This window comes from Fundulus heteroclitus, chromosome 19 (assembly GCF_011125445.2).
Source record: "Fundulus heteroclitus isolate FHET01 chromosome 19, MU-UCD_Fhet_4.1, whole genome shotgun sequence".
Classification (NCBI taxonomy): Eukaryota; Metazoa; Chordata; class Actinopteri; order Cyprinodontiformes; family Fundulidae; genus Fundulus; species Fundulus heteroclitus.
In genome coordinates, this window is record NC_046379.1 from 25,178,751 (window position 1) to 25,206,738 (window position 27,988).

Sequence of the window (27,988 nt, forward strand, 5' to 3'; positions counted from 1 at the left end):
ATAAGGAAACATTAATCATTTTATCATTAAAATGGGACTGTAAGCAAGACTTTCGAATAATTTTCATCAGACTACATCCTGCTAACACATCTGGAAATCTGTGATCATGGGGCCAACATGTGGACAGGAGCCCCTAAGTGGTCGCCATATTTTGCTTATATCTTGACGAGGCTCTGGATGTTCTCTTCTTTAGTTTTCATTCGGGCAGATTAAACAAATATTTCCTGTCTACAAACATGACACAGAGCCCCTGAAAATGGGATAAAATTGGTGTTATAACTAAAATGACTTGCGTGGAATTTTTTTAACCAAATGATGATGATTCAGTTTAAAACATACATGATGATTTTTTTTTCATATATTGGACTGTTTGTGTGATTGCCAGTGATGCTCTTTTTATTTCTTTTTTTATACTGTCTTTGATTCATTCTGTTTTGTTTCAGAGAATTGTGCATGGATTTTCCTTTGACTTTGGATGTTTTATGCTAAGTACGTTTTTGAGGTGGGTGCAACAAGTAAATAAAATATGCTATTTGAAGAACAGAAAATATGTGCGTCTTTGTGGTTCAGCAATGTAGGAAGAATTGTGAACGGTGTTGGTTTTTAGTCAGGCGCTTTGGATAGTTGCTCCAGGCGGCATAGCCAGGGGTGCCAGGAGAATTAAAAAGAAAACAAAACAGGGGAAAAATTATCAGACAGTTGCACTGTGAAAAAAAAATGCTTATAGCTGATTCTGACTTGAATTTGTTATAATACTGTAAATTTCAAATATCACCACTTTTTGTCAAAATTGGATTCTGGAATTTTATATGCAAGATTTTATGTGTAAAACAAACAAAAAATTAAAACATAAAGTAAATAAATAAATAAATGAAGAAAAGTGGTTGTAGAGCTCGAAGAGCCACTTTTGGTGAAGATATAAAGCGAGTGTATCTGACACTAAAAATCAAATCAATATCTTTAGCCTATACAGGCCACCAAAGCTCTACCCCCATGCTATTTATTTTATGAAAAATTATTTGCTTATGTTCTTTTTCTTGTAATAATAATAAAACCTTTCAAATGGTAAATGGATTGAACTTATATAGCACTTTTTACCAATCATACTGACCACTCAAAGCCCTGTACACTAGAGCCACATTCACCTAATCGCACTCAGTAAGACGTACACATTTATACACCGATACGCAGCTCGCTAGGCAACTTGGGGTTAAGTGCCTTGCCCAGGGGCCCGTTGACATGTTACAAGGGGAAGCTGGAATCAAACCCACAACCTTCCGCTTACAAGACGGCACTCAACTCATCAAGTCGCAGTCGCCAAAATATTTAAACTAGGATTTAAATGATCGTAATTCTGTAATACATATTTGTCAGTTTTTAGCTAGTCTCAAGCCTTTCAAGACATTTTTAAGCAGAAAAAGGCATATAAGTCCAATGATATAACACCAGGTTTTTTGGGGCATGTATGTTTTTCCACAAATGCATTTAGAGGATAAAGTATGGCTAAAAGATTGTGTTTTTAGATAATTTGTTTTAAACGTAAATAGCTTTAGTAAGTTAATTCAAATATCAATATTTGTCCATTTAAAAAGGTAAATTATGCCAGGGGTGTGGAGGTGTGTCGGCTGGGTGTCGGGAGGGAGGCCTCGCCCAGGGCGCCATTCATGCAAGAACCGCCACTGATACTGAGCTGGCCTGCATGTTGGGAGGAGGAGACTACACCTATTGCTGACGTTTCCATGCGCCAATAGGATGGCAGAGAATATCCGTACGTGGGGGGGGGGGGGGCAGTTGGCTCGAGGGCAAGAAGACCACTGCGTCTGGGAAGTCCCAGCGATGATTGCGTGCAGGCTTGAGCATGGGGAGCCATCAAGCTGCAGTGGCGATGTGTTTTCTGGGCTCCTGCAGGGGCTGCAGCGGGGACGGTGCAGCAGCAGCAGCAGCAGCAGCAGCAGCAGCATGGGGCTGCTAGTTCTCCACAGTGGCTGTTTGTGAGATTAAGCGCTACTTAGCTCCGTGTGTTTGTGTCTGTGTGCGGACGTAGGGCGCTCCTAGCCGCGTCAGGTGGATGCGCTGCAGCGATCCACTTCGCCCCTATGGATCGCGTCCATGGATGTCTTCAAACCCGCTTTGGACCACAGTTTAAGTCCCAAGGCGTCACTGTCCGAGGACGCAGAGGCAGAGGCGGATGTCTTCCGCTGGCCCAGCACGGCGGACAGCGGCAGCGGCTCGGTGCAGCCCGCCGCGCCTCCGCCGGGCGTCTGGACGGCCGTGTTCGACTATGAGGCCACTGCGGACGATGAGCTCAGCCTGCGCAGGGGCGATCTGGTGGAGGTCCTATCCAAGGACTCGCTGGTGTCGGGAGACGAGGGCTGGTGGACCGGTATGATAGCGGACCGGGTTGGCATTTTCCCGTCCAATTATGTCAGCGAAAGAAACGGGGAGGACGAGGCAGGCCTGCGGGAGAGCTCGGAGCACTCGGTGCCTCCTCTCCACCGTGAGTATCCAATTGTGCATCAAATCCTTGGAAATTACATCAGGTTCAAAACACAGATCAGAAGTGGAGTGTTATTTATTTATTTTTTCCCTCCGCCTTCCGGTATCAGCGGGAGGAATCTGAAAAATGAGAGTGCTGTGTCACTCCTGTTGGCCTAAAAAAAACAGCATCCTCAGCTTCAGGACCATTATTCAAGTCATGCACCCAACCTCATTGGCATCCAGCAGTGGTATCCCCCAGAAGACATATTCAAAAGAAGACATCCTCCCTTGCATGTTTATTATTATTATTTCTTTTTTTTTTTAGGTGTAACGTGTGCGATTGCTTTGCAATATGATATCCTACAGGAATTTTCACATGAGCCATGGAGGCTTTGCAATACATATGCAGTGGCGCCACCGATGGGGGGCAATGATCAGGCAATTTACTGTTCCCTGCCCTCGATCAAACAGTCTTGTGCACAAAACACATGGGTTTAAAATAATAATAATAATAATTGTGGCCCTAGTGGCCTTTGTGTGGTCATAATCAGGCAGGGTAGGAGACAGAGATAGATTAAGGGGACTGATATGCAAAAAACTGCCTGGGGTCAGGACAGGAAACCTGCATCGATATGTTGCACCTGCTCTCAGTTTTGAAAATCTATCTTCTACCCAGCCCCCCTTGCGTTCCCTAACAGCACCCTGATAAATGTCCTGAATTATTGGCGTCCCAGCCACTGTAACATTGTACACAGCCTCCATCTAGCCACCCCTTTACACATTTCTGGATGCATTCCTGTAAATAAATACTAAAGATGCTTAATTGTGCTTTAACTGCATAACATTTTAGACTGTATGCCATGTCGACTTGAGCTTTTAAAAGGTAATCAGATAAACCTATTTTGTTTTGGGTGGACCTCACTGGCTCAGCCAGTCATTCACAGTGAGAAGTGGCCTACTTACACACACCTGAAATATTCAGCAAGGTCACTCAGATAAAGCAGAGCGGCACAGAGAGGATGCTTACTTTTGTTACATTCCCTCTGAACTGGAAAAAAAAACTAAATGTTGGAATATAGTCAATATCATTAATGTGACAAGATGCATGCATTTTGATTAGATAGATTTTAATTGATGTTCCAGATTAGAAAAAGCATTTAGCAGGCAAAATATTTTCAACTAAACGAAGCTCTGTTTGTTAACATGCTTGTCTGGTTTGTCCTCCATGTTAAAAAGAAACAAAAATAAAAGTACTGGCATGTGATCAAGGGGTAAAATGTTTCTGGAATAATAAACTAATTTAAAAATTTATTTTCTAAAGTGGTGGCCTGTAAACCTTTTCCTTTTGCTAAGAAGTGCCACTATTTGGCAGCCAGAAGAAGCTCATTTAGCTAGTAAGTTTAAAAAAATAAAACATTTAAATTTAAAAAATAAAATCATGCAAATTTGACTTTAGCCTTAGCGCTGCTGCTAAGCTAATGAGGGAGTAAAAACTTCAATTCTTGCTCCAGCACAGGAATTATTTCATCCTCAGGTCATGTGACAGTTGGACAATGTTTTAGACATCAGAGACTGAAAATTAAATATTGAGAATAATGAAAAGCTGATAATATTTTCCCAATTTTATTTCAAGAAAAGACCAAAAGATCGGAAAAAAAATGTTTGGGAAGAGTTGAAATATAAAAATGAATAATAATAAACACGTATAAAGTTAAAATACTGGGAACAAAGTAGACAAAATAGATTAAAGAAAAATGGGAAAATGCTGCTTATCTTTCTTTTACCCAAGGAAAAAAAAACTATTGCGTTTTTTTCCACCAGTTCTTGCATTGATTAAACGATTAAAATCCCAACACACATTTATTTTCGGCTTTGTCGGCTAGGTTTTATCACTTTTTTCTCTACATTCGACTTTTTCTTTCAGGGTTTTGATAGTTTTTTTCTTGAAGTAGGTAAAAAAAAGGAAGATTTTTTTTTCCCCCTGTGTTCCTAATCCTCCTTCATACCATTTTCAACTTTTACAAAGTTGATATATAATAGCACATATACAAGAATATATCAGCCTTACTGATCTCTGGTGGACACGGCCCGGTTGGCTGAACCTCAACCAACATCTTCAGTTAAATTCTAATCATTAAGTTTTAGGTAGGATTTCTTACCAAAATATTGCAGTTAATGTTGGAATTTAACCATTGCTAACTTAATGATTTAATTGGCTAATATTTGATACCCTGCAAACCCCTATTTTGTCCTTTCCTAACCCTATAATCTTTATTCTGGGACAGGTGCTTTCTCTGTTTGAAGCGGCGTAGGGGACGAGGAAGCGTTCTTCCCATAAACGACCTTTTCTTGAGAATAAGCCAGCATACCAGAGGCTCATGACAGACTTGCTTAACTGCTCCAAGTAAAGTTAGTGCTGTTTCTGTCTTCTCCGCACACCACAGTCCTGGAGATCGATTTCTCAGAGCTCACCCTGGAGGAGATCATCGGGGTCGGTGGTTTTGGCAAGGTCTACCGCGCGGTGTGGCGGGGCACGGAGGTGGCCGTGAAGGCAGCCCGACGGGACCCGGACGAGGACGCGGCGCAGACTCTGGAGAGCGTGCACCAGGAGGCCAAGCTTTTCGCCATGCTCAACCATCCCAACATCATGGGTCTCCTGGGGGTGTGCCTGCAGGAGCCCAACCTTTGCCTGATCATGGAGTACGCTCGAGGAGGGTCTCTGAACCGGGTCCTCGCTGGGAAACGCATCCCGCCTTGCACGCTGGTGAACTGGGCGGTGCAGATTGCACGAGGCATGCACTACCTCCACGACCAGGCCATCGTCCCCATTATACACAGAGACCTCAAGTCCAGCAACAGTAAGATTCCCTCACTTTGTGCTTTCGTTGGCGTTTGGTTGTTAAGATGTTTGAAGAAAATACCTCATTCCTATTTCTGTGTTAAACAGCTACTCTGATGTAGTTTTGTACGGTCATAGAATGAGTGCAGAACCAAAATGTTATAAAGCTCCAGTCAATAATACCTTGATCTGCATTAGTAAAGACTTTCTCTCTTATCTGCAGTCTCCTCACCCCACGCAGACATCACCGTGACCCAGAGTCACGCGCTTGTAAAAGATACACTTAACCTACCTTTTACATGCAATATAAATCGAAAAGTGTAAGATTGCCATGCTTGTCATATTTGTGTTGTTAATGGTTGTAAAGCCAAATCAAGAGGAAAAAGAAGTTTGCATGTTTACTTGTGGAGTTGTTGTAATCTTGCGTTTTGCCCAATTGGATCCTCTAAGTCCCAAGCCTATTACCGAGGATTTGCCCAATGCTCTGCCCCGGCCTCGTCATTGGTAGCCCAGACGATGTGTGAAGCAAGGCTCTCAACTGTCATTGGCTGATTCTGTGGCGATCATCCCAGCAGCCTCACTTCCAAACTCACTCTGACTTGATGTCATGCCGGACTTTGTGGGGAAAACCCAAACATCGCTGGCCTCACAGAAGCAAGCAGCCAGGCTGACATCTCTTTGAAAGCTCACCTTTCCCTTTTAGGCCTCTCATGCCTTTAGAGGGTCTATGACATTAGGCTCTAAATGTTCTTTTTTATTACTGTATAAAGATATGAAATGTTAGTATTTATTTTCAAATACTACTATCTGAACCTGTGTTTTACAGTCCTGTACAAAACTCCTGAGGGATCCTTTGTTTATTTAACTCTATTTTGGCTGCATTCCAACCAATTTTCAGTCCAGTCCCTGATCATCCAGTTACTCTTGAAACCTGATTTTCAAATACCCTGTATAAAAGGCACATAACTTTTTTTCCCCCTTCACTTCTTTAGGATTACCAAAAGTACAATTACCAAAACAATTTCTGTTTCCTAAATATGCCAGAATGTAGAGCAAGGTAATATCCCACAAGCGTCTCAAAGTAGTTTGCTGTAATACCTCCTGGCAGATCTGATGTAAGTGACTAAGGTTTTATTTGAGGTCTTGAACGCAGGCATCTTTTAAGCTCTGCTCTTAAATTTTCTATGGGACTGGGATCTGAGCTTTGTGATGGTCTCTCCAAAACATTGGCGTTGATGTTCTTAAGCTACTATTTGGAGGTATGATGAGGGGCACAGTGCATTTAGCCCGTCTGTGTTCAAGCTTTATCTTCCTGGCTCACGTCACAAGAACTCCTTTCGATAAGTCTATATGATGCTCTTTGCTCGTGATGGCATCTTTTTTTTTTTTGCGAAGCGCCCCAGCCCTATCTTGCAGCAAAACACCCACACAACAAAACACTGCACGTCATACTGTACACACCATCCTAATTGTGAAACAGTGTACTGGCAACATCATACTGTGGGGACACCAGCGATAGGAAAGCTAGTCAGAATTAAGGGCATGATGGAAGCTGCTGAGTACAGGGCGATCGCGGAAGAAAATCTGTTAGAGAATGCAAAACACTTGAGACTAGGGTTTATCACGTTCACCTTCCTGCAGGATAATGACCCAGTATGTGCAGCGAACGCTACAATGGAATCGTTTTAAGCCTATTCCCATCTTAGAATGACTCTGTCAAAGTCAAGACATAAATTCAATTAAGACACTATGGCAACACTCGTAAATGTATACTCGCAGATACTCTCCGTCTAATCTGCTGAGCTTTAGCTATTTCATGAAGAAGAGTGGGTAAAAATTTAGCTCTAGATATTTATTTTATTATTTATTCACAACGTTTTGAACAAAAGACATGTCACAAGCATCATTAAGCCAATAAAAGAGAAAACTTAGGTCTACACTAACTATAATAAAAAAAAAAACTTCTTCAATCTCAACAATAACTCATACCAAAAGAAACAAAAGGAGAAGCGCCAAAATATCTTGCAAACAAATACTAGAAAAGGAAACAACCTTCTAAACCTACTTCACAACCAAAAAAATAACTAAACTATAAGTAGGGCTTAACTGCAGTGAAAGAGTTTATAAGTTACATCACAGAAGACCAAGTTCTCTAAATACACAAAACCAGTCAGAGAGCATATGGGGGCCAACAGTGTGCACTGCTCAATAGCTGCTCTGTTGAATGAGTCTCAGTCAGAGCCTTTTAAAACCAAGGGAGTTGACCAGCAGGCTGGCCGGTCCATGGTCTCAAGGCCGGTCCAATGGGATAGCTGGTAGAAGGAAGAACCAGAGTCCAAATAGCCAATCCCAGCAGTCAGATATATATGATGGAAAACTGCCTCGCTGCAGTGCCGATCAACAACCGTAACATCAAGATACGGGAAAAGTGAAAACTTTGCACACAGGAGATGCTCCAGGTGAAGGAGGATTCATCTTAGGGCTTATCTCATCTCTCGTTTCTGATTTTCTAAGCACACACACTGTTAAAACATTTCTTCATTGTCATGAACAAGGGCAGGAAAGAAAACGTGAAAAAGCAGCCCAGGTTAGAAGAAAACCCAATGGGAAACTTGACACGCTAAAGTAGAGTTTGCTTTCATTTTCATCCACTTACCTCACTGATGTTACCTTCAATTAACCGGAAACTGCAGCTACGTAAAAAAAAAAAATCCGAACACTTACGTCTAATTTTTGTCTTTTGTTGGACAACTGTCCGTCGAGACAATGTGCTTTAAAATTTCACACACATTAGAACATAATAAATTATTTTGGTTAACGTTAAACAGCTACTAAACAACAATTCAATCACTGCCAGTCCTAATCTGTGCAGCCAACATGTCTCAGTGGGCCTCATATCACCCATAGAGACATGCCCCAAGTTGGCCTAGGCTCACAATAGACTTCTAATATGGGACCCACTTGGAAACATTGGGTTTTTTTAACCTAAGCTGGCAAAAGCAGTTGGAAACTATATGTACCGTAGTTCTTAGCTAGTTCTCAAATGGGTATTAGGAAAATCTGTTAAATCTGTGCAACCGTTCTAGAACCCATATGGGTCGCACCTTTTTATTTAGAGTTCACTGTAATCAAGCTTATAAAGACAATTACCAGTTAGCCATTGTGTAGCCCTCCAAAGGTTTGCCTCAGGACTCATTTTCCATCTCGTTACTTTCATAAGGACCCCTGATGTGGAGTGGTTAAAAGAACCATTGAACACATCCACATTTTTCTCAGCAAATATTTTCTAATGGTGCTATTTGGCATGAAATTCAGCCCAGATCCCAGTAATAACCCAGCTAATCCACGCATACAAAAAAAAATCTAAGCAAATTAGTCCACCGATGAACTTTGGGATACAGATCATGTCACTGACTGGGTCATTGTAGCAGCTTTTAGTTTCTTTCTGTCTCGCTTTCTTTCCTTGGCTGTTTGTTGAGGATTACTGGAAATCCAATCCCATTCCATCTTCAGAAGAAGATGTCTGTGTACATTTCTTCTGTAACCCTTTTTTTTTTTTAGGTTATATAACGTGTTATAAAGCCAGTACCTCAAGCTGTGTGGCAGATTTTTGTAGGCCATCAGTTATTACAGTCAACTGATATTAATTAGCACATCTCAACAGGATTGCTTCCTGCCTTTTTAATCAACTTTTTCACGTGACCAAAATCTATTTCTTGTCATTACAATATTTTACTCCTAACTTAATTTGTAAACTGAATTATTTTGATTTTGTCTTATGTCTGGATTAATTCTTTTTGCTGACCTCTGGTGAGAATTTTCTATCCATAGAAATATATATACTGAGAAAACATTGATGTGTTGAATATTTCTTTTACCCACTGTAAATGTTGGTGAGCTGGCTGGTCCTTATCTCCAGCGTTCAATGGGCAAGATGTGGAGTACACCCTCAGGGTTCCTTCTCCTCTTTCTTCCGTATCCATTGATCCATTCATATATCAATTTGTCTTTCATTTTTTTTTTTCCACCCATCGAATCGCCTTAGTTCATATGTAGGAACCCTGCACCCAGACGAGGTTGCCAAGCCTAAACCTGGCAACACAGAAATACACGGGGCAGGCAAAAAGGGACACGCTCTCACACATATCTAAGGGCATATCGGACTGACCGATTAACCAAACATAAATATTGTTAGACTGTTATACGAGGCTGGAGGACCCAGATAGAGGCGACCCTTGTATGTGGAGAAACATGCAAACTCCGCACAGAAAGGCCCAGCCGCAGTTAGATCACACAAGATGAAGTCATTTGGATTAGAGGCTAAAAATAAAACGTAACCACCCAAAAGACACCAAATACACCAGGGAGACTGTTGATCTTCCCACATTCTGAATCTGTTTTTATGTGACTTAGGAAATCTCAATGCATGTATGAAGACGGCTATCCCATCTCAGGGTAAATATTCCCAGGAATTAATGAGAAAAGGACTAAGACCAGACACACAGGGCGGAGTATTTGGAAGAAAATAGGGCACAGCTGAAAAGCAATGTTTCTTTCTAAATTGGATTTTTTTATCTAGAAATTCTTTTTCTTTTTCCACAATAGTCTTTGTGGCTCCTTTTCATAGTTTGAGCTACATCTGCTGACAACCACTCCCTTAATACCCCATTAGATGCTCTTACCTAAAGCGTTTTACGTTACAGTGAGTGCACACAACAGAAGCATGAGTGGCCTAAGAGAAAAGGGTGGGGGGGGGGCATTACCTTCTCTGCTGCACACCAGCAGGGCTCACTTTAGCCACGTATTTGGGTTGAATTTCTCAGGAAGCCGCGTCTGCTGCATCACAGTCACATGATCAGTAGGTGAACAGGGGCTTGATGTGCACCGCAGTCCTCGGACCAGACCCCCCCCCCCCTCCACTGGGTGCAGCCGCAGCAGATGGGCTGGCTTTGTGGAGCCAAGAGGAGACCTCCTGGCATGTGGTTAGGAGGAGCCCTGCTTTGCCTGGGCACGTCGGGAATGGGGGGTTTTCATTGCCTACTACAGAAAATAGGTTTGTTTTAACAGGGTAGCTCAGGAGTTAAAGTGTACAATTGGTGTTTTGGTATGAGACTTTGGGCTGTAAAAGCATGAGCCCAATACGTTGGCATTGATCATCTCTGGATTACTTTGTTGTTGTTGCCAATAGTTGCTCGGTTTTTACTGTTTATTCTGTTTTTCCTTCTCTTCTCTGCTTTCATCCTTTGAATCACTTCATCCTGGTCTCCCACCAACCACGCCCTGTTTTGTTCACCCCTCTTTTGTCTGCTTTTTTTGTTTTGGGTTTCGACATGCATTGTGCTTAATCACGGGACTCATGCCGCCGCCTCTACCAACATCTGAAATCCCGATGGCGATCGCCTGAAACCCTCCACTTTAACCGCCCACCCTCCCGCCAATCTGCACGCATCCCCTCCCTCCCACCACCTCCAAACTCATTCCCATTTTCCAACCCAAACTCATCCCACCCCACCCCATTGCTTCCCGCTTCACTGTCGCCCCAGTCCTGATCCTTGAGCGGGTGGAGATGGAAGACCTCAGCAACAAGACTCTGAAGATAACCGACTTTGGACTGGCTCGGGAGTGGCACCGGACCACCAAGATGAGCGCCGCCGGGACCTACGCCTGGATGGCTCCTGAGGTCATCCGCTCGTCCACGTTCTCCAAGGGTAGCGACGTGTGGAGGTGGGCGGAGGAAGGGGAGGCCCTTCAGTAAAAAAACAAGCTGCAGATAGCGTTTAATGATGGGTAGAAAACAATGACAAAAGATACAATCTGTGAATATAAAATCTTCCTGCCTATTTTTCATATCGTAAGAGTATGTTTGACTTCATAAATGGGTTACACACCATACACTTAGCAAATCCTACTCTTTATTCCCATGAAACCATCTCAAATGAGCTTGACCAGTGGTTTCCAACATTGACAAATCGAAAGCAATTACAGCCCAGACCATTTTTTGTCATTAAAACACAAGACATTTAAACTAAATAACCTATTTTATTGTAGACGTTTATGTTTTGCTGCTCATAAACCCACCAAACATGCAGTGAAACAAAGTAGTCTGTTTTTTGTCAAAAAGAGATCTTGTTGAAGGTCTGAAAAGTAAAAAGGGTCTCACGCGTTTGCAAAGGCGGAAAAGAAAGACGGGTTTCAGTTTCCTAAATATTTGCCGTCAATTGTTTTTCATTGTCCTAAATTAGAAAGAACTTTTAATCTATCCTTGTTCTGCATCGCTCTTTCTTTGAAAATGGCAAATATGATTAGAAGTTGCTGGGTGCTTGTGTTTGTACTCATTAGGAAATTAAGATAAGGTAAATACATTTTTAATAAAAGACAATACTTGTGTTGTACCTAAATTAATTCGGACCATCTTTATTCGCCCATTATTGTGTGCACGAAGACTAATGTTACAGCGCTCACATTTAGCATTTTGAAAATATCTAATTAGTCAGTGAAAATTCTGCAGATAAAATATAGTGTGCATCTGCATTGTTCGCTCGTTCGCTCAGTTCAAGCACAGTAAACTTGTGCTTGAACTGCAGTTGGAGGCTGAAAAGTAGTCCGTGGACAAGGACTTTCACTACCCCGGCACTTGACAGTTTCTAACTTGAGTCAACACAAACAAAATAACTGCGCATTTCCTACCTTATGTGGCAACAATTAAGTAAGTGATTGTCATAAGATTAATACTCTTTGATTGCATGATAATGTTCCTTTAGTCGTTGCTCCTCAATTCTGACCTGTTGTTGTTTTGTGTTGGTAGTGTTTCATTTACTGTCTCACTGAATAAGTGCAGAATTTATTGCGTTAGCGTCACAAATAAGTGTTAACCTGTCGGCCTGTTCAGAATTGTAACGTTCCCCAAATGTAACTGTTTTACCAAAACTTATAACTTGACGATATTTCTCATGGTTTTAATGGGACGACTATCTGACATAGCTGGATAACTTCTCATGGAAAACCATCAGTGAGATGACTTCTTATCATTTACCTGAATCTTAAAAAGAGTAATCCAAATTCTTGAATTATCAGTTGTGCATTTTTAAAGGTTAGCTGTTGATATAGAATCTTTACTCTCTTTATAAAGCCTAGATAAATTAGGTTTGAATAGATTTAACTGTAAGAATAATTTCCTCATTAAAGTTAGTATTGTTAATGTCAACCGCCTCCTTTCAGTGGTTAGGCGCTTCTGGGCCCTGTCCAGTTCTTTTACCCTGGAGAAGTGGTCTTCATTGAATAAATAACTTCTTTAGAAGGAAATGACTCTCTAAACAGAAACTATACTTTAACACATTTAATGTAAGTAAGCCAGAGAAGCACAGAGACTCTTGATAGATCACGACACAGGAAAAAAGGAAAATGAGGAGGAGGCCAGAGCAAAGGTTGTACCAGCTTCCTATAGATCAGCAGGGAGACACCCTGCAAGAGCGCTACACCCCTGACTTCATGAATATAAACTGGTCACTACCATGGCATTATCTGCCAGGCTGGAGCCAGAGTGTATCCATGTGTTAGTGTTGCCCTGAGATAAGTAACATTTTTCATTTATCAATCCCCTTTGTCCATATCTAAGTATGTCACTTCTCTGACAACCATACTTTTTTCCCAGCAACTGCGTTCATTGGCTCCAGCAGCCTATAGCTTTATATAATATCGAACAATACCTAAATATTTAGAATCCTAATCTAAGTAACAATCCATCAATTTTCTCCGGTTCATCTGTGATCTGGTCAAGAGGTTATCAGTTCCAGCTGACTCCCAAGCAACACTCCCCAACTCCTACTGGGGCATCCTAATGGATTTCCAAGTTCGAAGAGATAAACAATTCCTTAAACTGGTTCATGATCTGGCCCAGCAGTTCTCTGCAATAGGACATGCCTCAAAAGGGAAGTGCCCTGGAAGCATCCTCATTGGATGTCTTGACCACCTTTACTGACTCCTTTAGATGTGGAGGAGCAGCGGACAGCTCTGAGCCCCGCTCTGTTGACGGAGCTTCTAACTTTGGTTCTTAGGAGGTGCCCAGCCATGGTAAGGAGGAAGCTAATGTGGGCTGCTTGTGTCTGAAACCTCCTTCTCTCAGTCATTATATCCTTATCACATGACCACTGGAGAGGAATGTCAGAAGATTAGCATTTTTGTCTCTGCTGTTTTTTTGTTTTTACCATGACAGACCCATTACACCACAACCGCCCCAATCTGTCCAGCTATCACCTGTGAACAAGACACCTATTTACCTGGAGTCCCCCAACTTGGTGTAGAGACTGGCTCCTATTGTCGTTTGCTGAAACTCAACCTGGCCGCTTCACTCTGCTCCAAGTACCATTCCAGTGGATATTGAACGATTTGTAGACCATCCGCACCATTTGTACAAAGCAAAGATGAGACCCTGACATTCCCAAACCAGACACCCTTTAAGCCATAACTATGCCTTGGGGTCCGGTTCATGAACACCACAAATAGGACTGGTAAGAAGGGGCAAAGTCCAACTCGCACTAGGAACAAGGTCAACTCTGTGTAGAGCTCTTGCTTTGTTTAATACACGCCTTCCCACATACAAGGACGCATGTGGTAGCCGTTACTTGGGCTCCCTCTCCGGAATCGAACCCTGATTCCTCGTTACCCATGGTCACCATGGTAGGCATGTAGCCTACCATCAAAAGTTGACATTTAAATGAGACGCTGCTGCCACGGAGTGCCAGCGATCAGCTTGGGGTTATCTAGAGTCATCAAAGTGGCTGGGGTATCTCGAGAGGCACCCCGCATGGGGAAGGCGTGTATTTCTGAAACAGCCCTGAAATTGCAACCCCAACACCCCAAGAACCCTAACAAAATTCCTTGGAGACATGGTTGTAAGCTTTCCCCAGAGACACAAACCGTAGGTTGACTTCACAATCCAAATCTCAAGACCCCCTCAGCAATTCCTCAAGTATACAGATCTAGTCCACGGTTCCACAGCCAGGACAGAAGCCACACTGCTCCTCCATAATTCAAGATTTGATAACAGGTCGAAACATTATTTCCCAGGGAGACATCATTCTTTCTTAAACATAAAGATCACCAGGCCAGTCTGCTACTCCACAGGTACTGTCTCAGTACTCAAGGAAATAGTATAGACCCATGTCCAAAACAACAGCTTAATAAAGCCTTAAGCATCTCAAGGGACAATCTTAATCAGTGCCACTGCCCTGTTACAGGGAATTTAGCAACCAGTTTAGAAAACTCTTCCGCAGTAATGGACTTGCCTCCCGAGGATCCTCTGTTTTCCAAGTCTGAGTGAACCAACAGCTTTATGAACCTTCCTTGAGGTCAACCCAAAGTCCTCCACCACAGCCTCGCCAAATTCCTCCTACACCCAGGCTGAGCTGTATTATTAGACCATATCATGCCAATTAAACTGGTAAATGAGTAGATATTACAGAAAAGTTCAGCAAAACATGCCAAACACTTGATTTTACAGTGAAAAGTCTAAAAAATTTAAGATAGAATATATTTCTTTAGAAATAACATGAAGTGTTTACATACATTTTGGCAGAATCTGAGTGTTTGGGGAAGGTGACAGAGCAAGGTGCCAGAAGTGGCCAGATTGAGTCATCCTCAGAAGCTGAAGGCTCTGACCAGTCATCCAACAATGAGTTTCAGCAACGCAGTCTGGCTTTTGTCCTGAACATGAAATCATGTGAAAGTTCTTTAACCTCGCCAACATACTGAGCATGTTCCGGGGAGTTTGGTTGTTTGGTCTATGTGCTTTGTGGATCTGGAGAAGGCTCCTTGGGGGATTTTGTGAGGGATTCTGTGGGATTATAGGTCTGCATTTTCTGCACAGTCAAGCTCTTTTCCAGTGCTCTTTCAAGTCCACCAAGGGTACCCTTTGACTTAAAAGACACAAGGTCGTATTCACATAGAGGAAGATTTTGGTTTTCAGCTGTTGGTCTTTTAGGGCTAAGACCTCCACTGGGAACTGGGGCCAATCACTAACTAGTGTAAAATGGCCAGGATTGAAGATCAGAGGAGTCTGAGGCTGTGGTTCTCAACTCGAAATAGGCGGACTGTTCTCTCCCTCCCTCTTCTGCTTGAGGAGTAAAAGTGTCTTGGTGTCTATTCACAAACGAGGGAACGATGGAGCAGGAGGTGGATGTACAGATTGACAGAAAAAGGAAGAGCTGAGCCAAAAAGCAAAATACAGCTACCCTTGATGGTACCTTCTACCATCTGTGGACATAAGATTTGGACCATAACCGAAAGAACATGATCTGGAATAGAAGCGGCTGATATGAGGTTGCTCTGTCCTCTGGAGGAGACTGAGAGAATTGTGCTGCTCCTCCACATTGAGAAGAACAAGCTGATGTGGTGTGGGATGTCTCCACAGCACCTCCTTTTCAACGTTTTCAGGGCATGTATTGCTGGAAAGACGCCCTGGGGCAGACCCAGAAATTGCTGGAGAGGACCATTCATCATTTCTAGTTTGGGACCACCTTGGGATTCATCTATATAAGGTGGAGAGTATTGATGTGTGGAGGTCTGTCTGGGTTTTCCACAATCCAATTTAAGATAAACAGAAAAAAGATGGATGGCTGGACAAAACAAACTCTTTAAAAAAAAAAAAAACAAGATCCCAAATGTTTTTTCCTTGTTGATCTAAAGTTGCCTTAGTGAAGATCTGGAGTGTATATTTTCATGAATGCTCAAACTGGTAATGAATACAAAAAAGGAAAATTCCCAGAAATAGATTATTTTGGTTTTCAGTTTTGGATTCTTTACTTATTCCTGCAAATGCCATGTAAAATGATCATACCCCTTTAACTGTTCAGTTTCTCACATTAAAAAACATGGGATGGGAGGGGTCTTCTTTTTAAAGCAAATTATTCTTGTGTTCTTTATTCTCAGTATTCAACTGTATATTTCCTTTCTCTAAATAAGTGTGGAGATCCCCTTCTCATGTGGAACTGAATAAGTTTTGGTGTAATCTTACTCATCAATACGGTGTACGGTGTAAAATAAATCTTGACCAGTAGTAGTCACACAATTGTTTTATTTGTAAAATTTACTCTTCAATCATTTAAAAGCATCTGAATTTGTTCTGTTGGCAGAGGACCAATTTTCTGACTGAGCCAGAGTCCTGGTTGCTTGTGTGTTTGACTTGCTGATAAGCGCGTCATTAATCTGTCAAGAAAACGCACTGCTCCGCGCCTTGTCTAATCTTGACCTTTTCCATTTCTGCTTGGTATTTACACGAGTAGTGTGCAAATGTTGGCTGTCTAATCCTATTTTGACATTTACCAAAGTGAAGTGGATTTATTGACAGCCCGGTTTCTTTAAGCAGGCAAACTGTTCAACATTCATATATCCCAACACACTTAAATCAATGTCAGAATGCCAGATATTCTCATGAAAGGACTCTCTCAGCATGATATTTTAGACGTGCAATTTAATGATCACAAATCTTTACGTGTCTAGGTTTACTGATTGCTCATGGTTTTGTTTTTTTTGTTTTTTTTCCTTTGATTGCAGTTATGGCGTTCTGTTGTGGGAGCTGCTGACCGGCGAAGTTCCTTTTCGAAGTATTGATGGTCTCGCCGTAGCGTACGGGGTGGCAATGAACAAACTGGCTTTGCCCATTCCCTCCACATGCCCTGAGCCTTTTGCACGTTTAATGGAGAGTAAGTAGAAAAACAGATCTACGGTCGCACTTTATCCACTGCAGCAGTCGTACCCTGAGAAAAACTGTGTATTTTATTTCACTTCAGTTGAATTCAGTTAATTTATACAGCGCCAATACACAGCACATGTCATCTCAAGGCACTTTACAGTGTCAATTAAATCGTATCAAGCCGACCGACTGGTTTAAAAACTTTTTTACCAAAGGAAATGAGTCATCGACGTGCTGCATTCAGTCCTCCTGAATGAGCATGTGGTGACCTTGAACAGTTGCTTGCAGTGTGGCGTTGGCTTTGCAGCGATCCCTCATACCGAGCATGCATGTTGTAACAGTGTAAAGGAATACACTCCTTTAATAGGAAGAAACCTCCAGCAGAAAAAGGTTCAGCGTGAATGGCCAAAAATACGCAAAAAAAATAATATTTAGTTTCTGCCGCTGTTGAGTTATTTAGCCTGCAAATCTAAAATTGTTATTTTTTTTAATCTTTTTGCCACAGACTGCTGGAGCCCAGATCCTCATTCTCGGCCACAGTTCAAAACTATCCTGTACCAGCTCACGGCCATTGAGGAATCGGGCTTCTTTGAAATGCCAACAGAGTCCTTCCATTCCCTGCAGGATGACTGGAAACTGGAGATACAGGAAATGTTTGATCAGCTTAGGACCAAGGAAAAGGTGTGTGTGTGGGGGGGAGAGGGGGGGGGCATAGTACTTTAACCACAGTTTCATTCTCTGTTGTCTAATTTCTGAATGTCTAAAATTAGGATGCAAGTTAGTAAACTTTATTTTTATAGTGCCTTTCAGAGGTCAGAAACTAGTGCTTTACAATAAAAACAGGAATAAAAACGCAGAAGATGGAGTATGAAGGAAGAGAACAAACACCTAACGTCATACAGCCTAAAAATAGTTAGATGCTAGTCTGAATAAATGAGTACAGTACCTCTTCTTAAAAGGATCAGCAGAATCGTGGCAACACAAAGATGGAGGCAACGCCTTCCACAACCTAGGGGTCACAGCTCTGAAAGATTTGTCCGCTCTGGTATTGAAATGTATTCATGGGACCATTAACAGCATTTGACAGGAAGATCTAAGACTGTGAGAAGAGGTGGGGCTGGGGCTTGACCACAGAGAGCTGAAAGTAAGGACAAAAATTAAAAAAAAAAAAATTCTAAAATGTATCTCTTGCCATTGAAAAGAGATTAAAACTAGACTAACATAATGTCTCTTTCATGTGTTTATTAAAAACCTTGTAGCAGCATTGTGCACCAACTGGAGGCGTTCAAGATCCTTATTTAAACACATACAAAACCTGTTACAATAATCAAGAGGCAATGAAATAAAAACATGAATAATGGTCTCTAACTCAATTGTTGACACCAGAGTTTGAAGCTTACAAATATTTCTTAGCTGAAAAACACAGTTTCTCATTCTTCCAAAAGAATGGCACTTCAACGACAAGGCAGAAGTAAAAAATTATACCAATGTTTCTGAGGTTAGGTTGGAGGCTAATACTACAAGATGTTGCTTTTTTATGTTAATTGGTTCTAAGATGTAATAATTAATGGTTCTGTCTTCAGAATTCATCTGTAATAAGTTGTCACAGAGGACTTTTTGGCACAAACAGTTTATCAAGTAGGACAACTCTATTCAATTGGCCCCAAAAAACTGTAGAGCTGAATATCATCAGCATATAAATTATAAGACGCATTATTTACCCCACAGGGGTAATATACAAAAGAAAGAGATTAGGTCCCAAGACTGAACCCTGTGGCACTCCGCATGTCAGGCTTTTGGAGTCTGACATAATCTGATTTGCAAAACTACTGAACGTTCGGCCAGAAAGATAAGAGGTAAACTACTGTAGCGCTGCACCTGATGTACCGACCACATTCTTGAGCCTGGTGAGATTACACATCACTTACAGTTTTTTGGGTTTTCTTTCGCCCCTCTCCGGGGATCCATCAGGAGCTGCGATCCTGGGAGGAAGAGCTGACCCAAGCTGCGCTGCAGCAGAAGTGCCAAGAGGAGGCGTTAAGGAAGCGTGAGCAGGAGCTAGCAGAAAGGGAGATCCACATCGTGGAGCGGGAGCTGAACATCATCATCCACCAGCTCTACCAGGAGAAGCCGCGCGTGGAGAGCAGGCAGGGCAAGTTCCGCCGCAACCGCCTTAAACTCAAAGATGGGAACAGGATCAGCCTGCCCTCGGGTACGAACAACTGTCACGCTCTAACGTACAAATGAAATGCATTTGGCATGTTTGAATGGGAGTTTTACATACATTTGTAGACTTGGAGCTACCTACTCTCAATGTTTCTTTGAGAAACAGTTCCCTGATTAGAGGTGGTTTAACAAAATATTGATGTAATCAGTGCTTCTCAAAAAATATTGATAACCCTCAAACAAAATGCTTTGTATTTTAAGGCTTTTTATGTTATAAGAAGCATCTTCACAGCACAATGCTGCCAATACAATGTTTCACAATGGAGATGATGCATTCAGGTTCAAGTGCAGTGCTAGTACTCTATTCTATAGTATACACCTTGAACTTTTCACTAGTTGTTGTTAAATTTCAACCACAAATTCTTGATTGTTTTTGCTTAAGACAACCGCTCCCACAGCCTGATGCTGCCACCACCATGTTTCAACACATATCATTCACGGATGATGTGCGTTGGTAGCTCTCTATAAACAACTCTGAAGCGGAAGGAAAACGTTAAATAGTTTCCAAGATATTTTACAAATAAAATTCCTAAAAGTGGAGCGTGCATACGTGTCCAGCACGCCCGCAGCTTGATGCTGCTGCTGAGATGCGTCGCCGTGGAATATGTTGCTTTCATAGCTGTTTGCATGTAGAGTGAAGTCAATTTGTTTTAGCTCCCTTTGTCAGTGTGACCAGTTTCATTCTGAAGGCACTGCATTACTAAACAGAGTCGACCTGTGTGTAATTAATCTCAGGATAAATGCAGTTGTTCTGTGTTCTTATGATAGAGAACACATGACGTTTGTGGTTGTAAAATCACCAAACGTTTGGAAACCTTCAAGGAGTATGAATACTTTTTCAGACGCTACAAATGTGACGTCGCCCACACTCCCAGCTTTAAGCCCTCATCCAGTGCCACCAATGTAACAGACTTAAAGTTCTGCCTGAACTGTAGACAACAGACTTATTTTATGGGTTATAAAGGTTATTTAGTTTTGTCTTAGAATGATACCAATGTTTTTTTCTTGCTTGGGTCTCTTTACACTGGCAACTACAGCACCTATATGGCAGCTAAGCTGTTTTCTGTTAACGTCCTTTAGATTTTCAGCACAAAATTACAGTGCAAGCGTCTCCATCCCATGATCATCGCAGGAGTCTGCTCAGCAGTGGGTCCAGCCCTCCCACCAGCCCACTCATGCTGCCTCGCCTCCGAGCCATCCAGCGTAAGCACAAGCCTCTTGTTTATTTTTTTATTTTTTTATTGTATCACTGTATAAATTGGAGAATTAATAGCATGTAATACAGCATGGACAAATTCTGCAGGTTTTTTCTTAGCTCAAATACGTTTTATTCTGCTTTTAATAACCTCTGAGTATAAATTACACAAGGGCTCCTTTTTCAGTTACTCCAGGGAAGGACTGCACAGATATCGAGAGAAAGGGGTCGAGGAAGAAAGGCCGTTCCCGTGCGTGTGGCGTATACAGGGAACACAGTGCAGATGCCAGGTGAGAGAACTGGAAACCCAAGCCGTCAGTATGGCGATCTGATCTGTGTGCAGTTTTTTTCAAGTCGTGTTTAATTTATGAGTCAAATGGCTGATCTAGGATAATAAAATATATGAATAAAAAGTACGATTTCCTTTCTTCACAGTGTGAAGCCTCCCCACGAGGACAGCAGGCAGCGGTCCTGCAGCGCTCCAAACCTCCGCAGATCCCCGAGACACAGTCCAGCTGTGCCAGGAGTGCCGAGCCTGCTGGAGACAGGTCAGCAGGACCGTCTCAGCTGAATGGTTTCCACATGAGCGTTTCAGACTGTCGCTGTGACTGAGACGGAGATCTCCACTCTGCTGCGGCAGACGACCAAACTCGCACAAATATGCATGTCTGCAGCGGCTTAACTATGAACAAGTGACAAATCTCAGTTGACCTCAGTCTAACTAAAGGTAGATAAGATATTCAGGTGAATATTTTTAGCAGATCTCAATTCTAAATGGCTTTTTTTAGGGATTCAAAAGAACATGAAGCATAGGCCTGTGCTAATACTTGGCTCATATGTCCACTTTGTCCAGTTTCTTTGTAAAAGCACTCATGTAAACCTTTTCCCACGTTGCTACGCCATAACCACAAATTAAAATTTCTTTTATTGAGATTTCATGGCATGGAGTAATACAAAGTGGAATATAATTCTGAACAAGATATAACAAGGACACGTGGTTTCCATGATGTTTACAAGTAGAAATCTGAAAGCTGACTTAACCCCTGAGTCAATATTGTCAGAATCAGCTCTGTTGGCCAAGATTGTGTGCACAAACAAGGAATTTGACTTTCGTTTTACGTTCTCACAGCGTTTTGACAATAAGTACAATTATATCAACTTATATAAATTAGAGGCAATAAAAATACAGGCTAAAGGGAGCAGTATGTACATCTGTGTGTAAGTAGAACAATTGTTGAACATAAAGAATAGAAAAAAGAAAGGCAGGTTGTGTTAAAGCAAATATGCATGTTTTGTTGCACAGCAGCGTAGCTGACTACTCAGGGGGAAGAAATTGTCTCTGTGGGGGCTAGTTTGTGTAAGTAGCGTGCTGTAGCACCAAGCTGAAGGTAAAAGTCTAAACAGTGTGCAGGATGTGTGGGGTCTGCAGGGATGTTAGCTGGCCTTTTTCTGACCCTTGTCCTGAACAAGTCCTGGATGGAGGGAAGGTCAGCCCCGATGAGCCTCTCAGCAGGTCTGAGAGGCAGACCCCACGATGATGGATGAACACAGGACAGATGGCAGCGTAGAAGATGACCTGCAGCTACTGTGGAAGGTTGCACCTCTAGAGTTGGAAGCACACTCTCCGTTGGGCCTTCTTCCAAACAGTGTCAAAGTGTGGGAACCATCTCAAATCAGAAAAAAGGGCGGTCTCCTGGAACAGGAAGTGATCCAAAGCAGATAGTCTTGTTGAGGATGAAGGGGGGGGGGGATGTTCTCTAGGAGTCCGCCGTCATCTTTACAGTCTTGAGGGGGTTACGCTCGAGGTTGTTCTGATCTATCTGTATGCAGACTCGTTATTGTCCCGGATCAGACCAATGACCGTAGTGTCATCTGCAAACTTCAGGGGTTTTACAGTCCGGTCCACTGAGGTCATTTGTTTACAAGGACAAGAGGAGGGGGGATTGAACACACAAAATTGTACCCATTCCTCTTTATCAAGCTTGAGCTCAGTCAGATTGCATGGAGAACAGTTTGCAAGTCTTGCCACAGTTTCTCAGTCAACTTTAGTTATGGACCCAGACATTGTAGCACATGAATATGGTTTGATCGCAGTCATTCCTTCATAGCTTCAGCTGCATTTTTTGGGAAATTCCCAAGTCTATGGCAGTCTCTAACACACTTTCTTGCAGGATTGTCCCGTATTTAGTTCCATCTTTCTTCCGATCACCTCTTGACCAGCTTCCCTGTCCTCGCTGAAGAAAAGCGTCCCCTAAGCATGATGCGGACACTGCCATTGTTCACTGTGGGCGTGGTGTCTTCTAGTGGAAGCGCAGTGTTATTTATTTCTGCCTCACGCGGCGTTTTTGTTTTTTGTGTAGACCAAAAAGTTTCATTTGGATTTGTTTAGACCAGCATTTTTTTGCACGTTTGCTGAGTCTGCGTACGTGGCTTTTTCCCAACTTTAATTGGGATCTGTTTTGGCTTTCATCTGGCCCTTTTTCCACAAACGTCAGATTTGGGGAGACCACAATTAATAGATTCTCCAATCTGAGCTGTGGATCTCTGCAGCTTCTCTAGACTTACCATAGCTCTCTCATTTACTTTTCTGGTTAATGCTCTCCTTGCCCAGCCTGTCAGTTTACCCAGACAACCATGTCTTGGTAGGTTAGTTTTATTGGATGACGAACTCAAGGGATGGGATACTGTTTTGAAACCGACACCTTTAAGCTTCCCTCATTTATCCCTGACCTGCCCGCTGTCCTTTTTGGCCTTTGTTACACTTTTTGTTCACTAATCTTCTCTAACAAACATCCGAGTATGTCACAGAACAGCTGAATGACGCAAACGTTGTCTCTATTTACTAATTACGTGACTTATGAAGCCCATTTTATCACACTGAATCTTATTTTAGGGCAGTCATGGGAAAAGCGGGCTATGCGTTACACACTATTAGAAAGAAAATGTTGAAAACCATCTGTTTTCCTTCTGCTCCACATTTATGCCCTGCTTTGTTTTGGTCCGTCAAATGACATCTCAATGATAAACGTTGAAGTTTGTGCTTGTAAGAGGTAAGCTTTCAGCGACCACCCAGGTTCTAAAGTCACAGTGTGTGTGTTTTTTTTGTTGTTTTTTTCCAGAAAATGAAGATTGCTGCTTCACCACAGAGCCAGGTGCAGCTCCTGGCCAGTCCTACCTCTGTATCCCCTTCCAGAAAGACGCCCACGCATCTTCTTCCACCAACAACGATGGAGACGAGTACTGCATCAGCAGCCAGGCCCCGGGAACCCCACCCTGCAGAAAGAGCCCAGGCTCAGGCCGCCGTTCTGAGCTGGTCCTGCTGGGCTGCGGAGCTCTGTTGGCGACTGTTGGACTGGGCTGCAACCTGCTAACTTTGACCCAGCCCGAGGAGAGCGTCAAATCCAGGTGGGAGGGTTTCTTCCACAGAACAGGCGGCCAGAGGCGCAGCACTAGCTCCCCAACTCGCAGACTGTTCCAGAGGGAAAGCCCGCTGAAGACCGCGGCCCCCACCCTGCCCGAGCGGGCTTTGCCCTCTTCTTACACGCTCCTGTCCTTGTCATCGGTGTCTGACTCGAACTCCACCCACTCGCTGCTACGCTCCGACAGCGACGAGCTGTTGATCTGCCGCCCCTCGTCCAGGCCCTCCGTTCCCCCTCCGCTCTCACAGCGCAGGGAGCCCCAGACGCCGGTCAACTCCCTGGTCAACGTTCACGTGGAGAGCTTCAAGCGCAACCCGCACCAGTCTCTCACGCCCACGCACGTCCCCTGCGTCCCGCCGTCCTCGCGGGGCCTCCGCAGGACCCCGTCGGATGGAGCCATCAAGAAGAACGGCCCCCTCAACTTGTTGGAGCCATTGCCGGAGAAGAAAGCTTTAGACAATACAGGTAAAGGCTGTTTTTTTGTTTTCGTAGAACTAGCAATATAGTTTCATATCCTACAGGATGATCTATAAATAAAAGCTTAATGTTCATGTACTTGAAATGTTTAGAATAATGACTAACATAGGCAAAGAAAAATATAGGAGTTCAATACTTTGCCATTGGGAGGGAGGGATGGATGGATGGATGGATGGATGGATGGATGGATGGATGGATGGATGGATGGATGGATGGATGGATGGATGGCCAATATCTATATTCTAAAAACCAGTGTATTTGGTTGGGGGAAACCTTTAAAATGGTGACATTTACCATGTTGACGATGGGACAGGTATTGAAGTCCACTGATACAAATGTTTTTCTTTACTCTTGTTTCCTTTCCCATATTTCTCAACACCTTGGACGTGCTGAGAAGTCTGGGATTTTCCAGACTTTTTCAGACCCTTTGAAATAAAATGATTTTTACTGAAGTCACAAAACGACCGAAGTTCCAGTCCGGCAGCACATTCTTATTATCCGTGCTTCTTTTTATGCTCTGACTGCAGCAGGTGGCTTCAGGGGTTTAAAAGAGGAAGGCTCCGAGGTCCCCCGGCTTCCTGATCCAAACTTAGTATTCCCCCCGACCCCTCGCCGTCGCTGCGCCCCCGAGCGTCCTAAAACCTTGGATTTTGTGGCTCGGCCTCGTCCTTCGCCTCGCCCGCGGGGAGACGTGTTCTGGGGAGACTCGCGGCCCCGGGGCAACGGACAGAGCCTGGGCAGCGGTGAGTCGCCCGCCTACACTTCCAGCACAGAGACGCCGCCCACTGTAGAGTTTGGTAGAGACCCCGCGGTGCTGCCCACCCCCATGGAGCCTCCGACTCCCTTCTCCCCCCGCAGGAACGCTAACCTGTTGGATCGGTTGGACGAGGGGCAGTGTCGTGATGGAACGGTCCCCCTCTGCAGACCGGAGCTCGGCCTTTCAAAAGACTCACCTTATAACCCAGGGTTCTGGTCCTGACTCAGTCCAACACATGGACGGAGGTGGATCTGCTGTTAGCTGTAGGAATGTCACCACTCTGACTAAGTTAGGTTTAATTAAAACTGGGATCAGTAAACCTTCCTCTGTCTACAACACTGAAACAAAATTGCAATACGGTGACTTTTTTTTTTTTGTGCATTAGTTTAACTATATTTTGCAAAATAATTATCTAAATTGGCATCTAAAACAGCTGAAACACAAGAAAATGTATTGTATCGACCCATGTCTGGCTTTATAGACCCCTCATCTCACATACATCAGCTCCAGGTTGTGGCTTCTTTCTGCAGAAACTGTCTGATAGTGTCCTGGCAGAGAATGACTACCATCTTCACAAAGCTTTACGCTCCCTATTTTAAGCTTGAGTTTGGATCGTGCATTCGATGAAGTGCACTTTCGTGAAAATCACCATGAATGTAAAAAAAACCAGTTGTTTTTTTTCTTTATTCCCAGAAAGTAAATTGTAAAACCACTTGAACTCCTCTGCTCCGCCTGTTTCCCGCTGGTGTTCTGCCGGCGGATGGATCCCTGTTTTGCACCAAGTACCCTTCCTCACCGCTCCCTTGACATCCCACAAGCAGGGAGCGCTGTTGTTTGATGTGAGCACTCTTGTTTTTTTGCATTTTGTCTGTATTGTCGCAACTAAAGGAACCAGAGAGAATGTCAGAGGGTTCATTGATTGTCTTTTGTACTCCTTTTTTTTGTTATTATTATTTATGATCCAGTTAAAGACATTGAGAAATGATTCTAAAAGCCAAAATTGGGAACTTTGTGCTCGTATATTGCTGTTAAATTATTGGGATAAGAAAAGTAAAGCTTGTTCCGTAGGGGTGGTGTTTTAACACCCACATGGGAAGCATGCCCAGGTGATGTGTGGAAGTTTGTTTCATATTATTTATTTATTTATTTATTTATTTATTTGGTGGCTTATTTTTTATCCTATTTGCCTTGATTTTTGACAATTGTTAATGCTTTATCTGAATGTTTCTGGAGCTTTCAGCCTTTGCGCAAAGCATCAAGTCATTTGTTTCTAAGCTGCACTTTGTTCATTGCTCATTTATCTTCCTTTTATTGTCTATTATCAGGGCTTTCAAAGCTTGTCAACCAGGGAATCATTTTTAAGGGGGAGTAGCTGGACAGCTCCTTGTTTTTTGTTGTTGTCTTGGGTGAGATTTTTTGTGTTGTGTTTTTTTAACTGTACAAATTATTTTGATTTAAATTGATTGAAAATAATAAGTCATTTTTATAGTGTCTTTGCCAAGAAATGTAGCTGCTCAGTGAGCATTTATCACCAAACAGTTTTTGTTGTTTTACAGGCATTAACTTTTAATGATTTCCAGTTGTTTTGTGGGAAGAAATAATTTGGAGAACACCATTAGCTTTCTTTAAATGATGATAAAGATCAGTTATCAGTTAGATAACATAATAATTTTTACAAACCTTAAAAAACACTGACGGATACATATGAGATTTAAAAAAAAAAAAAAAAATTTCATTTTTATTGATTTATTTATTTATTTATTACATGTAACATAAATGTTATATAAATAATTGAGAAAAAGAGCTGAAACAGTTCCCAATGCCCAATTGCATCACCTTATTGTTGTTTTTTATTTCATTTTTATTTAAGGGACCTCGATTGTAAAATGCGGGATCCCTTAGTCTTTACATGTGTAAATTTGAATGCCTCGGCACCCCGCCCCCCCTCCTCCAAACCCCCCTTCAGAACTGTGAAGAACATGATCATGTTCGACATAAACCACAAACATCCGTTTGAAGTCGTGGTGAAGCGACGCTGAGCTCTTGGATGAAATGTGAGCACAAATAAGCTGAAAATACTGTTTACTAACATTGTTTGTGGGGTGGGGGGGGGGCAATACTGTTATTGCCATGGGTGACTTGTATTTGCACTGGAACACACTGACTTGAGTAAAATCCTAAGAAAAATGTAACTGTTTCTGTACTTTCTTGTACGGCTTTAGGCTGCGTGAAGGATTATATCGTTCCTAGTGGTGTCCCGATACCGATGCCAGTATTGGTATCAGGCGCGATACCAGCGTCAAGTACTCATACTCATACTTGTAAAAGTAAACCGATACTCTGAAACAATAGCAGTTTTGTGCTTGATTTTTCTCCTGGGCTGGGCTACGCTGCAACTCAAAGGCTAGATACCACTCTATAGCAGGTACCAGTGCTATACACCAAGAGGCTGTCGGCTGACCCTCCAAAAGAAAAAAGAAGAGAGAAGATGACTGAATCTGTAACTGAATTCATTGCCATTGATGGTCAATTGTTTTCAGTGGTCAATGATATTATTGACTTATGTGTGATCTATAGGTAAAAATGTATTAAATCCTCAGTATCGGTACTTGGAATCGGCCAGTGGCTAAACTGAAGTACTTGTACTCGATCTTGGAAAAATTGGTATCAGGACACCCCTAATTGTTCCGTATATTGCACCTAAGAAGTTTGCTATATCAGCTGGAATCAGGGAATTATTGTAAATAGATGAAAACGTAATCCATCGGTACTGACCAAAACAGGTTTTCTATTGCCCATTGGTATGTCCAGTCACTAAGGCGTTGGGGATCCCTTCTGCTGTCCACATTTAACCACCCTTAGAACATATGGCCACATACTGAGGCTAGCTAATAAAGCTGAAGTTGGT

General features: G+C 42.6%; 1 protein-coding gene across 4 annotated transcripts; it reads left to right on the forward strand.

The window, feature by feature from the left end:
• The first annotated feature begins 1,784 nt into the window (after nt 1-1,784).
• Nucleotides 1,785-27,272, forward strand: map3k9 (mitogen-activated protein kinase kinase kinase 9). 4 transcript variants are annotated; one of them, XM_021321348.2, is made up of 12 exons: nt 1,785-2,497; nt 4,923-5,336; nt 10,861-11,041; nt 16,868-17,016; nt 17,512-17,687; nt 18,978-19,218; nt 20,313-20,435; nt 20,615-20,717; nt 20,863-20,975; nt 23,547-24,311; nt 24,851-25,066; nt 25,774-27,272. In XM_021321348.2, exons 1-12 carry the CDS (start codon nt 2,110-2,112, stop codon nt 25,785-25,787), a joined length of 2,883 nt encoding a protein of 960 aa, XP_021177023.2. In that variant the 5' UTR covers nt 1,785-2,109; the 3' UTR covers nt 25,788-27,272. The 4 variants fall into 4 exon arrangements, with proteins under 4 accessions (XP_021177023.2, XP_021177021.2, XP_012727683.2 ...); XM_021321346.2 differs by having other exon boundaries at nt 24,851-27,272; XM_012872229.3 differs by having other exon boundaries at nt 24,854-27,272.
• Nucleotides 27,273-27,988: the final 716 nt, after the last annotated feature.

What these genes read in the sequence shown, in the direction of transcription:
- map3k9 (XM_021321346.2), top strand. Translation starts at nt 2,110, where the DNA reads ATGGATGTCTTCAAACCCGCTTTGGACCACAGTTTAAGTCCCAAGGCG. An exon ending in GCCGAGCCTGCTGGAGACAG is followed by an intron (nt 20,976 to 23,546) that starts GTCAGCAGGACC and finishes GTTTTTTTCCAG; the next exon opens with AAAATGAAGATTGCTGCTTC. An exon ending in GAAAGCTTTAGACAATACAG is followed by an intron (nt 24,312 to 24,850) that starts GTAAAGGCTGTT and finishes CTCTGACTGCAG; the next exon opens with CAGGTGGCTTCAGGGGTTTA.